The sequence below is a fragment of the Miscanthus floridulus genome, chromosome 8 (genome assembly GCF_019320115.1).
Source record: "Miscanthus floridulus cultivar M001 chromosome 8, ASM1932011v1, whole genome shotgun sequence".
Taxonomy (NCBI): Eukaryota; Viridiplantae; Streptophyta; class Magnoliopsida; order Poales; family Poaceae; genus Miscanthus; species Miscanthus floridulus.
In genome coordinates, this window is record NC_089587.1 from 89830866 (window position 1) to 89845417 (window position 14552).

General features: G+C 47.4%; 1 protein-coding gene across 1 annotated transcript; it reads left to right on the forward strand.

Annotated features, from left to right (window-relative positions):
* Positions 1–7238: 7238 nt before the first annotated feature.
* On the forward strand, positions 7239–14295 carry LOC136472897 (teosinte glume architecture 1-like). The gene is made up of 3 exons (XM_066470596.1): positions 7239–8382; positions 12354–12484; positions 13214–14295. The coding sequence occupies exons 1-3, from the start codon at positions 7877–7879 to the stop codon at positions 13930–13932; spliced, it is 1356 nt and encodes a 451-aa protein (XP_066326693.1). The 5' UTR covers positions 7239–7876; the 3' UTR covers positions 13933–14295.
* Positions 14296–14552: the final 257 nt, after the last annotated feature.

Here is a 14552-nt window from a genome sequence, read left to right on the forward strand (position 1 = left end):
ATTTAAGAAATCCAATATGTTCAACTCATTCCTTAGCTTGTAAAACCTTTTCTCATCCAATGGCTTGGTGAATATATTGGTAAGTTGATCTTTGGTTCCTACACTCTCAATGCAAATATCCCCTTTTTGTTGGTGATCTCTTATGAAATGGTGGCGGACATCAATGTGCTTTGTTCTTGCATGTTGAACCAGATTGTTGATTAAGTTGATTGCACTCTTATTATCACATAGCAATGTCACTCTCTTGAACTTGATAACAAAGTTACTCAAGGTGGCCTTCATCCAAAGTATTTGTGTACAACAATTACTGGTGGATATGTATTCGACTTTGGTGGTTGATAATACAATACTATTTTGCTTCTTTGATGACCATAAAATAAGTGATCTTCCTAACAATTGATATGTGCCTAAGGTGCTCTTTCTTTCAACCTTGCATCCCATATAATCCAAGTCGGAGTAACAAACTAGCTCAAATTTTGCTCCTTTGGGATACCACAAACTAACATTTTGTGTATGTTTCAAGTACCTCAATATTCTCTTTATAGCCTTCAAATGACTTTCTCGTGGTGCGGCTTGAAATCTTGCAGACATGCATACACTAAACATGGCATCTAGCCTTGATAAGGTCACATAGAGTAGGCTTCCAATCATAGACTGATATAATTTTTGATCCACCATATTGCCACTTGCATCACTATCCAAGTTGCCATTTGTTCCCATTGGTATACTAATAGCTTTGCTATCACTCATGCCAAACTTCTTGAGCATATCTTTGATTTGAAGACCAAGGAAGTAACTTAACTCTCCAATCATGGACATTTCAAACTCATTAGCCATAATCTTTCCAAACTCTTCACAAATTGGTTGATCCAAATATGATGTCATCAACATAGATTTGCAACACAAATAAGTCTTTGTCAATCTTCTTAGTGAAAAGAGTGGTGACAACCTTGCCCATCATGAACCCTTTATAGAGTAGAAAGTCCCTCAATCTCTCATACCATGCTCTAGGTGCTTGCTTTAAGCCATACAATACCTTCTTCAACGTGTACACATGGCCAGGCTTCTTGTCATCTTCAAAACCAGGAGGTTGCTCAACATACACTTACTTATTGATGTAACCATTGAGAAATGCACTCTTAACATCCAATTGATAGAGCTTGATGTTGTGGGCACAAGTATAAGCTAGTACGATTCTAATTGCTTTCAATCTAACAATGGGGGCATATGTTTCTCCAAAGTCAAGATATTCAACTTGTGTATATCTTTGTGCTACCAATCTTGCTTTGTTCCTTGCTACTATTCCATCTTGATCTTGCTTGTTTCTAAAACCCATTTGGTTCCAATCACATTTTATCCCTTGGGTCTCTCTACTAATTCTCATACTTGATTTTTTATGAAGTTATTCAATTCTTCATGCATAGCATTCACCCAGTCAACATCCTTCAATGCTTCATCTATCTTCTTTGGTTCAATAGATGACACAAATGAGAAATACTCATAAAATGAAGCCAATCTTGATTTAGTTTGCACACCTCCTGAAATATCACCAATAATACTATCCAATGGATGATCCCATATGATATTGGTTGGTTGGAGTATTGAAACTTGATCGCTTGCACTTGCTTGATCATTGGGTTGAGATGATGTACTAGCCACTTGATTTTGTTCATTATCATGAGAGCCATTTGTACTAGCTTGATTTGTATCATCTTACAAATTTGTGTTAGAGAGCACTTGCACTTGATCATCTTCATCATCATTCACTTGCCTAGGCCTTAATTCACCAACATCCATGTTCTTCATGGCATTTGAAAGTTGAATGCCTCTAACATCTTCTAAGTTCTCATTCTCATCTTGAGAACCCTTGGTTTCATCAAATTCAACATCATGAACTTTCTCAAGAGTACCACTAATCAAATTCCAAACTCTATATGCTTTGCTAGTAGTTGAGTATCCAAGTAGGAATCCTTCATCATATTTCTTGTCAAATTTGTCCAATCTAGTGCCTTTCTTCAAGATATAGCATTTGCAACTAAAAACCTAAAAATATACAATGTTGGGCTTTCTACCATTCAAGAGCTCATATGGTGTCTTCTCTTTCAATGGGTGACAATAGAGACGATTGCTACAATAGTAAGCCGTGTTGATAGCTTCGGCCCAAAAAGATTCACTCATATTATACTCACTAAACATAGACCTTGACATATCAGTGAGTGTTCTATTCTTCCTCTCAACAAGGCCATTTGATTGTGGAGTGTACTTGGTCGAGAATTAATGTCTAATTCCAAATTCATCACATAACTCATCAATTCTAGTATTCTTGAACTCACTACCATTGTCACTTCTAACTCTCTTGATGGTTGTTTCAAACTCATTGTGAATGCCCTTGATAAATGATTTGAATATTGCAAACACATCACTTTTGTCCACTAGGAAGAATACCCAAGTGTATTTAGTATAATCATCTACTATCACAAAGCCATATTTGTTTCCACCGATGCTAGTGTATTGTGTTGGCTCAAATAAATCCATGTGCAATAACTCAAATGCTTTACTAGTGCTCATCATGCTTTTCTTAGGATGGGTGTTTCCAACTTGTTTGCCGGCTTGATAAGAGCTACAAAGCTTATCCTTTTTAAACACATCTTTCAAGCCTCTAACCAAGTCATGCTTAACCAATCTATTTAATTGTTTTATTCCAACATGACGAAGCCTTCTATGTCATAACCCACCCATGCTAGGCTTAGTGAACAAACATATAGATAGTTGAGCTTTATTAGTATTGAAATCAACCAAGTATAGATTGTTATATCTAAAGCCTTTGAAGATCAAATTAGAGCCATCTACACTTTTGATTTCTACATCATCTACCCCAAATATGTATTTAAATCCAAGATCACATAATTGAGCCACAGATAGCAAATTGAAGTTTAATCTCTCAACAAGCAACACATTGAAAATGCTCATGTCATTGAATATTGCAATCTTACCAAGCTCTTTGACCTTGCCTTCGCCATTGTCACCAAATGTGATACTATCATAACCATCATTGACATTTGTATTGATTGAGATGAACATTCTTGCATCACCAGTCATGTATTGAGTGCACCCACTATCAAGAACCCAATGCCTTCCTCTGGCTTTGTAATTGACCTACAAAAGAAGATCAATTCTTTTTAGGTATCCAAACTTGCTTGGGTCTTTGAATGTTAGTGACCAAGCTCTTTGGCACCCAAATGGCTTTCTTCTTTGAGCCCATCTATGGTGTACCAATGAATTTAGCTTTTACACTATTTGTACTCTTAGTAAGCACATAGAAAGGATTAATCTTAATTGAGGATACATTAGCATTTTCACTCTTGTTCTTGCACTTATGCTCTTTATGACCAACTTGCTTGCAACTAGTGCAAAACTAACCATTGTTCTTCACAAAACTAGTCTTGTGAGTAAAGACCGCCTTGCCTTTCTTAGGGGCATAGCTCAATCCCTCTTTATAGAGACAAGCTCTTTGGCTACCCAAGCACATAAGCAAGCGGTCCTCACCACCATAGACCTTAGCCAAGGTATGAGTGAGCTCATTGACCTCCTTCTTGAGAGTCTCATTCTCAACCATTAGTGAGGCATCACATGTGAAACCATCACTACTAGATGAGGTGAAAGTAGAAGTGTTATAAGAAGGGTTAGTGGGAGCAACAATGATAGACTTATAGAATAATTCATCAATTATATCACAAGTTAAGCCTACATCACATGTCTCAATGTGCTTCTTCTCATTTTGCTCATTAAGCAAAGAGGAATGAGCTTTTTCAAGCTTCTTGTGAACCTTGCCAAGCTTCTCATGGGCTTCCTCTAGCCTCTCATGAGATGCATTGAGCTCATCAAAAATGTGCTTAAGGGCTTTTAGTTCCTTATGCAAGCTTTTACATTCCCTTCTCTTAATGTCAAAGTGTTCTTTAGCATCATCTAGCGTGTCAAGTAATTCATCCTTGGTTCATCATCATCACTATCACTTTTATTTTCATTTTCATTATCATGTTTCTCATCACTTCCATCATCATAAGTTTATACCTTAGTGGCCTTAGCCATGAAGCATGTTGGAGTGTCAAACGACGCCTCAGGTGCCATCGCGTATAGCGGGGGCACGCGCGTCATCAACGGCGCCACCCTCCTCGCGTGGTAGGCCTAGATGATGCCTGACCCTTTTAGGCCATTCCCCTTTAGGATGTGGATGGCGATGATGTGGTCTCGGATCTTCTTCTTGTCCTTCTCCGGCACGCCCCACTTCCTCCACTGCTCTAGGGCCTCTTCGATCAGGCGCCCGGTGAACTCCAACAGAGGGGCGGCGGCATCATTCTTGAGGTAGAACCACTATGAGTGCCACCCCTTGTTAGATGTTAAGAGCCACATGGATGGGTACTCGCCGACCCGATTATTCCGAAGTTGGATACCGGCACACCCCATTGGCATGTGTAGCTCCTGCCTACTGCCCTTCTCCCTCCTCCTCTAGAGGCTGACGGCGAAGAAATACCTCCACAAGTCAAAGTGGGGCTGATCCCTAGGAATCCTTTGCACAGCATGACAAAACACCACCATGTGCTGGATCCTATTGGAATTGATATGCTGTAGCTCAATCTTGTAGAAGTGCAGCAACCCTCGGAGGAATTTATGGGTGGGGGTCACAAGGCCACGCTCATGGAAGTGGGCGAACGACACCACGTAGCCGTCGGGCGACTATGGCGAACCCTCGTCGCTGGGCAGCAACCACTCCTCGGCCAAGGTCCGCACATGAAGAAGACCGTGATGGATGAGGCCCTCCATGCGTTGGAAGATGATGTCGAAACGGCACCATGGATCCATTGGAGGTGGGAGCAGATGGATGTAAGCTCAACAACGATGGAGATGCGGAGGTAGGAAACCTAAGCATTGACGGCGGCGGTGTGCCTAAGGAGGCTAGGATGTAGGCGTGTGTATGAAATCCGAAGGGCTAACCCTTTGGTTTTATAGGGGTGATGGGTGTGAGGAAACCAACCGCCCACCTAGATCTCTGCGCTTGCCACGACCTGTCACCACATCTCATCGCGGGGCATGCGCACGCAACCTATGGCTGTCCCCTTGAAAAACGCACTGAATGTTTTGTCTCCCCAAACGGGTCACGTCCCATCATAGGTAAGAGGGATACGGAGCTAAAAATGCTCCTACGGCCCGTCTAAGCCCAGAAGTTTGAAGGTTGGCCTGCCGACGAGTTCGACAACCACTCTAGGCACTTTTAGAGTGAGGGGTGAAAAGGGATGGGCCCACTAGCGGCCAGTAGCCAGGCGCACAAGCGTCGTGGGCGTCCTAGGCCATGTTCGTGCCTCGGGCGGATTCGATCCAAGGTTTTTCCTCGAGGAAAGGCAGAGAGCCCTTGAGACCGATCTAACGGACCTAAGAACTATATGAATTGACCATTGAGAATCTAGAATCGGTCACCAACTGATCCAAGCCGGACCCCCATGAACAGGATACCGAGGGCCTACTCGGACTAGCCCATTAACAACTCATTAAGCACCATGGCTCGTCCGTAGAGGAAAATCATGACACGGCTTAGCCCCTCCGTTTTTATCGAAAAAAAACGCTTGAGGGAAGACGATCACGAAGATGAGCCGACCCTCGACCGAACCCCTACTACGTGCGGGGGCTCGAGGAAAGTTGGACTCACAAGGAGACCAAACGCACGGTCATAGAATGACAGACCCTCGTAGGGGTTGAAATCAGGAAAGACCTTTTCTGATCCACCAAATCTCATGGCTATACCCCTGAGAGGCCCGATCACGACGAAAGGGAATCACCATCCCCAGGACACGCCATGGGCGTCAAGAAAAGGCTAAGGCCATCAGAGTTCTTCCGTTTAGAAAAACATCCGAAGGAGTATTCTACTCCTCCGTAGGCTCGGGGGCTACTGTCGAAGACCAATACTAGGGTATCTGAAGAGGAGGAGCTAATGGTCATCAATAATGATTCAACTGAGCAGTCAAGAGTACACCTACAGCTCCAGCCGACCCCTAGATGCGTGGGCTCCGCCTCGCCCGACCTCCGGGGGTGGGCTTCGCCTCGCCCGACCCCGAGGCCGCGATCACCCGACCCTGAGGCCATGGGCTCCACCTTGCCAGACCCCTTGGGTGCGGGCTCCATCTCGCCCGATGGGGACTCATACCGCCGCCAACCACTCCATATCGCGTATGGGCTTAGATCAAAACTCTTACACCAAGAAAGAGACCGGCACGCCCCGATGTAACCCACGGCCACGACGGGCCATACATGAGGATTCACATCAAGAATAGCATCGGGCGTAACAGTACTGTTCTGCCTAACCCTCGTACGAACACTGATAGACGCGTCAGTTTACCACGACGTCCATCAGGACAGAGTGGAGCCGTCCCTGTTGATATCTATAGGGTCGGCGGGACCCGTATGAAGGAGAAGAAAGACCCAGCGATCTTGGAGGTCTTCCTCTGCTATAACCCGCGCTTTCCCTTGGCCTATAAAAGGAAAAGCAGGGCGCCCCATGAAGGGGATCCTGAACCGATCGATCCATCAAGATCCGATACAGATTCGCACAAGAGCACGACATGAACGCACAGCTGAGCAGCGATCGAGTTCTCAGCACCCACTCCTTTTACCAGATACTTGGGATCCTTTTCCTCTCTCGCCCGTTTGTAACCCCTACTACAAACTTTCGGTGCTAGTAACACGAGCAGCAACGATGAACTGAACGTTGGGACTTTCTGTCCGAACCAGTATAAATCTCGTGTCCTCTAAGCACACCATCCGAGCCAGACGCGCAATAATATAAATTTATTCGTCGATGATAACTCAAAACACCGATACCTTTCCCAACGCTATGTTTTTTTAGCCCTAAGTATCACGTAGGATTGGATAAAATAATAGGTGCTACATACTTGTTACAGTGGCTTGCAGGGAAGGTGGTCCATGGTAAAAAAGAAGGTGAGAAAGAAATAAAGGTGAGACATGACAAAAATAAAAAGTTTCTATACAAACTACAAACCGTAATAATTTGTATGGTGTGAATGATAATTTCAATATTTTTTTAGTATAGGTAGATCGCTTTATAATAGAACCACAAAAATTGTTGACCCTTCATTGGTCGTGACCTATCAGGGATGGAAAGGTTGCGGCCCCACCATGGTGCCAGAGTAATAATAATAATATCGCTGCCCTCTCTCCCCTTCCTCGTCGGCGTCGTCCTCCTCCACGGCTCCATCCCTGTCTTTCTCTCTCTTTTCATGCACACACTCCCTTGCTACAGTCGCAGCTGTCTCTGCAAGTACTGACTGCTCCTACTCCACCCCCCACCCAGTTCCTGCCCTCTCGGGCCTTGCCTCGCTTTTTGTTGCTGCAAATCTTTGTTGGCTGCTGGCTGCTATCTATACACCGCACCGCACCTTCCATTTCTCCTCCTCGCCGAAAACAAACACTCACACCTCACACCTCCAGTACTCTCGCTCGTATCCGTCGATCCAGCCGCCGCCGCCGCTCTCCCCCCCGTTGCATTCGCTGAATTGCATCCGATTTGGCCTCGCTCGTTTGGCGTGCGGCGAAATTAGCGGCAGATCCGGCACTCACTGTTGCTGCGCCACCGCCTCGCCTGTCGCCCGTCAGAAAAAATGCCCGCGGAATGACAGGGAAGGAAGGAGAGGAAGCAGGCAGCCGCCCGAGTGAGCGCGTGTGCAAGGCAGCAGGGAGAGGGAGAGGCTCCAGCTCCAGCTCCACCTCCAGCTAGCTAGGCAGGCATCAGGCAGTAGCTAGCTAGGACTAGGATTAGCGGTAGCAGCCTCGGTGCGCGGCGAGCAGAGGGCGGCGTGCGTAGGTCGGCATGGACTGGGATCTCAAGGCACCGGGCGCGTGGGACCTCGCGGAGCTGGAGCACGACCAACACGCGGCTGCTACAGCGGCGGCGGCGGCGGCGGGGCCGTCGGGGGGCCACGCCAATGCTGCTGCGGCGGGCACGGGGACGGGGTGCCGCCCGCCCGGGTCAGCGGCGGCACCCGCCGAGTGCTCCGTGGACCTGAAGCTGGGCGGGCTGGGCGAGTGCGGCGAGCCCGGCGCGGCGCCGCCGGCCCTCAGGGAGAGGGAGGCGGCTGCGGCGGGCAAGGTGGCGTCGGCGTCGGCGTCGCCCGGCGCCGCGGCGGGGGCGAAGCGGCCGCGCCCCGGGGGACAGCAGCAGCAGCAGTGCCCGTCGTGCGCGGTGGAAGGGTGCAAGGCGGACCTGAGCAAGTGCCGCGACTACCACCGGCGGCACAAGGTGTGCGAGGCGCACTCCAAGACCCCCGTCGTCGTCGTCGCCGGCCGCGAGATGCGCTTCTGCCAGCAGTGCAGCAGGTAATACTTAACCTCCGCTTCACTAGCTAGCTAGCCCGCAATTGAGCAAACGGAATGCAGCACGTGTCGTGCGAGTGTGACTAGCAGTAGCTTGCATCGAGGAGCTAGCTAGTAGGAGCAGCTGCCTGGTTGCTCTCGTCTCCAGCCAGCCTGTTCATCTGCAGTGCAGCCACCGTCGCTCGCTGCGTCCTTCGTCGCGCTCTCGCAGCGCGTTCCCATGGGACGGACGGCCGAGGGGGGCATGTAGCTCCCTGTCTCGTTTCAAGGATGCACAACTTTACCTTTTCCGGCATGCCTTTTCTTCTCATTTCATTTTTTTTCTTTTCTTTCTGGAAAACAAAGAAAGGAAAAAACTTCATTTCGTTCGTTCGTTTCCTCCTGTAGCCCTGTTACGCTTTAACTTGGCAACCTGAATTATTGGCACGCTTTTCCTTTCTCCTCCCTCATCCCCCTGCGGCCTGCGCTCGCTGCTCCTGCACACTGCTCACTGCTGGTCAGGCTCAGGCTCAGCAGCGCTTCCTTCGCTTTCTCTGACGCCCTGCCCTGATGCGAATTAAGGGCTGCTGGCAAAGTGGGCAGCTGCTCCCCAATCGTCTGCCCAAGATCACCCCCCTATGCGCTGCGCCGCCTGCGCGATGACGAGCCCCCGGCCCCGGCCCCGAACATGATTGCCCCCGCTTTGGTGGCTGGAGTCTGGAGACGGGGCGGATCGACGTGTGTGAGCTCCTGCGCTTGCTTTTCCGAGCGGATTCTCTTTCTTTCACGGCCTTTGGCTGGCGGCGACGCGATGTTCATTTTTCCCCTCCCCGTCCCCGTGTGGGGGCTGCCACCCTGCCAGTGCCATTTTTTCTCCTTGGAGATGGCGCTGAATCTGAACGAGACGTGGGCGTCGCAGAGTCCCAGTCCCAGGCTCCCAGCTTTGGCTACCATCCATCATTTCACCAGGCGGCAAGCTTCTGGCCTACCACATCTGCCAGCAGCTGTACTACCTGCGTACTGTGTATTCTGCAGACAGTGTGCCCATACCCATGCATACCATATAGAGTACTACCCAGAAAGGGGTCTAGGATACATGCATCATGGATCTACTAGATGTGTACTAGCCTATAGTAGCCTTGTACATATACATAAAAGCATTTTGATGGCCTACTTCTACCTACGTGCTTCCAAAGGATCATGTACGAGTATTCAGAGTTTCATCTTTCACGGGCACACACCGTGTTCACGTGCTCAAGTCATTATCATCTCATGGCCTGGTCGCCTGGCTGATAAGCCATAACTGAGTACTTTTGGCTCATTTGTTGTGAGAGAAAAATACTGTATGTTGACTAAAAAAGTATGGCTTATAAGCCAAGCGACCATAGCGTTAGTGCTCTTATAAAAGTGCCTCTCAAAGTAGGATTTTGCTAATTATAGGGCGCGTTAGCGCCGCCTGGGCCCGTTTTCATCTGTGTTGTTAGAGTACTTCTGAGTTAGCAATGGCAACTCAACATGGTTCTCTGGCCGCTGTTAATAACCAAAGAGGCTTCATTAGCCATCACCACAAAATCCACCCACATTTCTGATCATCCATATGCAGCTTTCACTTCAGGGATCACCACAAGCATTCCGTACTTCATCTCTTCACTCCGAGGGCAGTATTGTCTTACTGAATGCCTGCTTTCATTTCATCCCTGAACGACGATCCATCCATTTCTTTTTCGGTCTGAGGACAGTCAGTGGCCATTAAATGTTGGTGCAGTCTTAAGTAATTGCTTCATTTGCGATCTTATTAAAGTTTGGTGAAGTTTACAGTACAGCGCTGTGTTGGGCGCCCAGTTTTGTCTTGCTCATCGGTAGCAGACGACGGTCCCGCTCTGTTGTGGTGGACCTAATAAACACTATATAACTTGATAGGGATCCTAATCTGATGCTCTGGTGCTATGTTCTGTTTATGTGGGAATATCTTACTCGGTAGGGACAATTCTCAATCATTGATTACTTTGTCTTTAGGTGCAAAATGCAGACTTTATAGATTAAGTGACAGTCAGTGAGCCAACAAAATTTTCAGCTTTCTTGTCCGTATGGAGAATGGAACTGTCAGTTGGACCTATTACTACTGTTGCCCTGTTCGCTTGGCTGATAAGCTATGGCTGAAAGTACTGTTGGTTGATTTGTTGTAAGAGAAAAATATTATTTGATGGCTGAAAAAGTACGGTTTATAAGTCAAGCGAACAGGGCGTTAGTGCTCTTATAAAAGTGCCTCTCAAAGTAGGATTTTGGCCGCCTGGGCCCGTTTTCATCTGTGTTGAGCTAGCAATGGCAACTCAACATGGTTCTCTGGCCGCTGTTAATAGCCAAAGAGGCTTCATTAGCCATCACCACAAAATCCATCCACATTTCTGATCATCCATATGCAGCTTTCACTTCAGGGATCACCACAAGCATTCCGCACTTCATCTCTTCACTCCGAGGGCAGTATTGTCTTACTGAATGCCCGCTTTCATTTCATCCCTGAACGACGATCCATCCATTTCTTTTTCGGTCTGAGGACAGTCAGTGGCCATTAAATGTTGGTGCAGTCTTAAGTAATTGCTTCATTTGCGATCTTATTAAAGTTTGGTGAAGTTTACAGTACAGCGCTGTGTTGGGCGCCCAGTTTTGTCTTGCTCATCGGTAGCAGACGACGGTCCTGCTCTGTTGTGGTGGACCTAATAAACACTATATAACTTGATAGGGATCCTAATCTGATGCTCTGGTGCTATGTTCTGTTTATGTGGGAATATCTTACTCGGTGGGGACAATTCTCAATCATTGATTACTTTGTCTTTTGGTGCAAAATGCAGACTTTATAGATTAAGTGACAGTCAGTGAGCCAACAAAATTTTCAGCTTTCTTGTAGACTAATTACGAAACTAATTGCACAGCTTGCAACTAATTTGGGTGACGCATCTTTTAAGCCTAAATAGGCCATGATTTGACAATGTAGTGCTACAATAAACATATGCTAATGACGGATTAATTAGGCTTAATAAATTCGTCTCGTGGAGTACTGACTGATTCTGTAATTTGTTTTTTTATTAGTATCCGAACACCCCATGCGACACCCTCACATGACACCTCCTAAATTTTAGTCACCGGATCCAAACACACTACACTGTGGTCCAAGCTCAACAGGTCTTACAATATTTTCCTGTCTCTTCTAAGCACTGACGGATTCATTGACAAGGAACATTGGTCCCTGGCCTGCTATGTAGTATTAACTATTACAAGCATATGTGCACAGTACATTAAATACTCTGACAATAATTATCTTGGTGTTTCTTTAGTGAGGAGCATCTTATTAGTATACCACTGCATCATGTGCCCACCTACCTAGGACCATCTATTCTTCTCCCCATTGAAAAGTCCCAGTATCTTGTTTGTTTACATTGTATATGACGCCTTGTTTAGATCCCATCAAAGTTCCAAGTTTTTTCACTCTCTCTCCATCACATCAATTTTTAGCCGCTTGCATGGAGTATTAAATGTAGGTAAAAAAAATAACTAATTACACAGTTTAGTTGGAAATTACGAGATGAATCTTTTGAGCCTAGTTGGTCCACGATTGGACAATATTTGCCAAATAAAACAAAAGTGGTACTATTCATCAGGTTGAAAAAAGTTTCAATCTAAACGAGGCCTGAGTATCCTAATTCAATTCATCAAGGAAGATCCTGTGGTCCATCGTTCATTCGTTCATGGCCATATGATTGTGAGAGTGGCACACTACACTGCCACAAAATGTGCAAATGACTATGGAATAGTAACCACCATGTTATCATGGTTTTATGTCAACAGTTTAGGTACTTATCAGTTGGATCACCTTCGTATGTTGGTGACGAGAGAATGATCCTTAATGGGACAAGCACCTTGTCAGCACATTATATTGCAACTTTCTCATTTGCCTTACTCAAATTCAGCTGTCTGATCAAGAGTGTTTGTTTATTTAGGTTCCACTTACTTGCGGAGTTTGACGCCGACAAGCGCAGCTGTAGAAAGCGACTAGATGGGCATAATCGCCGCCGCAGGAAGCCACAACCAGACACCATGGCTTCTGCTAGCTTTATCACAAGCCAACAAGGTCATTTACCGTGTTCACCAATTTGCTTTGTTTTTGCCCAGTCTGTACTAGGTTCAAATAGATCTTCATTGTTTCCATATCTTGCTGGACAAAGAAAAGATAAAACATTAAAACAGATTTGTGCACACATAAACCATGAGAAGTAAAAAGGTGGTTCAGCTCTGCCTCCCTGCTCTGTTAAACTTGTAGAGCTTGCGTAGCATTTCAACATATTTCAGAATTATTAAAATTCGGTTCATAAGATGCTACTCTAGCATGTTGCAATTTTTGCCCTATTCAGTCATTTCCCTGCATACATTAGTTGCGATAAGTTGAAGTTTACATTATAGATGCATCAAGTTGTTATGAACTACCTTCCACACATTTGATTTTTTTGGTTCATTAGGAAGCTCTTCTTTTTCTGTCAAATTGTGTCCTCAAATTTAATGCAAGGTCCTTCTAATGCCTTTAAGATCATATATAGGTCGCCACAGCCCCAACAAAAAGATCAGTATACTGTATGTTGTTTTGCCTTTCAGATGTGTTCTAGTACAAACTAGTATGTTTCACCATTTGTGTGGTGCATACATAAATGCAACTTAATCGACAATCCGTATGAGTTTCACATGAAACGGGGCACGGAATCAATTTACTCTTTTGTGCTGCTACTAGATGTGTATGCCTAGCAGCTGCATTACCTCCTTATCATTCAATCAGTTATCACCTAATCAGTATTTCTTTCAAATTCAGGCACACGATTCTCACCATTTGCACCTCCAAGACTGGAGGCAACAAGCTGGCCGGGGGTGATCAAAACCGAGGAGAATCCATATTACACTCACCAAATCCCTCTGGGCTCCAGCAGCAGCAGCAGGCAGCAGCATTTCGTGGGAGCCACCACGCCTGCCTACGCCAAAGAAGGCCGTCGCTTCCCTTTCCTGCAGGAGGGCGAGATAAGCTTTGCCGCCGGCGTGGTGCTGGAGCCGCCGGCGGCTCCAGCGTGCCAGCCGCTCCTCAAGACGGTAGCAGTAGCACCACCCGAGAGCAGCAGCAGCAGCAGCGCCGGCGGCGGGAAGATGTTCTCCGACGGGCTGACTCGCGTGCTCGACTCGGAATGTGCTCTCTCTCTTCTGTCAGCGCCGGCCAACTCCTCCGGCATCGACGTCAGCAGGATGGTCCGGCCGACTGAACACGTCCCCATGGCTCAGCCCGTCGTCTCGGGCCTGCAGTTCGGCAGCTCGTCGTGGTTCTCGCCGCGCCCCCAGGCTTCCACGGGCGCGACCACGGGCGGCGGCTTCCCCTCCTGCCCCGCCGTGGAGGGCGAGCACCAGCAGCTCAACACCGTGCTGAGCCCCCACGACAACGAGGTGAACTACGGCGGGATGTTCCACGTCGGTGGCGGCAGTGGTGGCGGCGAGGGCTCCTCGGACGGCGGCACCTCTTCGTCGATGCCCTTCTCGTGGCAGTAGTAGTTCTCAGCAGCTGCTGCGTTCTTTGACCTTTCGCGTTTCCGACGATCCGGTAGAGTGCTATTGGATTTAGTGATCACTGATCAGCATTGATTCCTGTCTTTTCTGCATTCGTTTTCTTGAATCGGTTAGCATTCGTGTGGACATTTTTGGAGCATGATTCTGTGCTCGTTTTCCTCAAATTATCTTTGCTACTGTGGCGCCTGCCGACTGCTGACTACAGCATGTTGCTTCTCTTGTAACTTGTCCTTGAGACGAGGGCCACAACTGTGATCGTAGCGCATGCATTGATCGATGCATGGGGCTCCCAGAATTTCAGTCAGATTTCAGGTTTGTTCTTTCTTGATCCCCATGGGGCGTCTGTTCCGTCAGGACGGACCCGCCGACGGACCGACTCGGCATCGCGGCTGCGGTAATTCTCACTCCGCCTCCCTCATCCACTCCCACTCCGCGCGCCCACTCTGCCACTCGTCCCCTCATCCCCACCTCGGCGCGGCGCCCTCCCCCACACCCCAGCGAGGCGCGCGGTGCCCTTTCCACCCTCGGCGTGGCGCCCTCTCCCACCCACGGTGACGCGCGCGTTGCCTTCCCCACCCCCGGGCGAGGCGAGGTGCGGTGGT

Bases quoted from the DNA above. Each gene is read 5' to 3' on its own strand.
- LOC136472897 (XM_066470596.1), top strand. From the start codon at position 7,877: ATGGACTGGGATCTCAAGGCACCGGGCGCGTGGGACCTCGCGGAGCTG. The intron at 8,383-12,353 runs GTAATACTTAAC...TTGTTTATTTAG, and splicing joins TTCTGCCAGCAGTGCAGCAG to GTTCCACTTACTTGCGGAGT. The intron at 12,485-13,213 runs GTCATTTACCGT...TTTCAAATTCAG, and splicing joins CTTTATCACAAGCCAACAAG to GCACACGATTCTCACCATTT.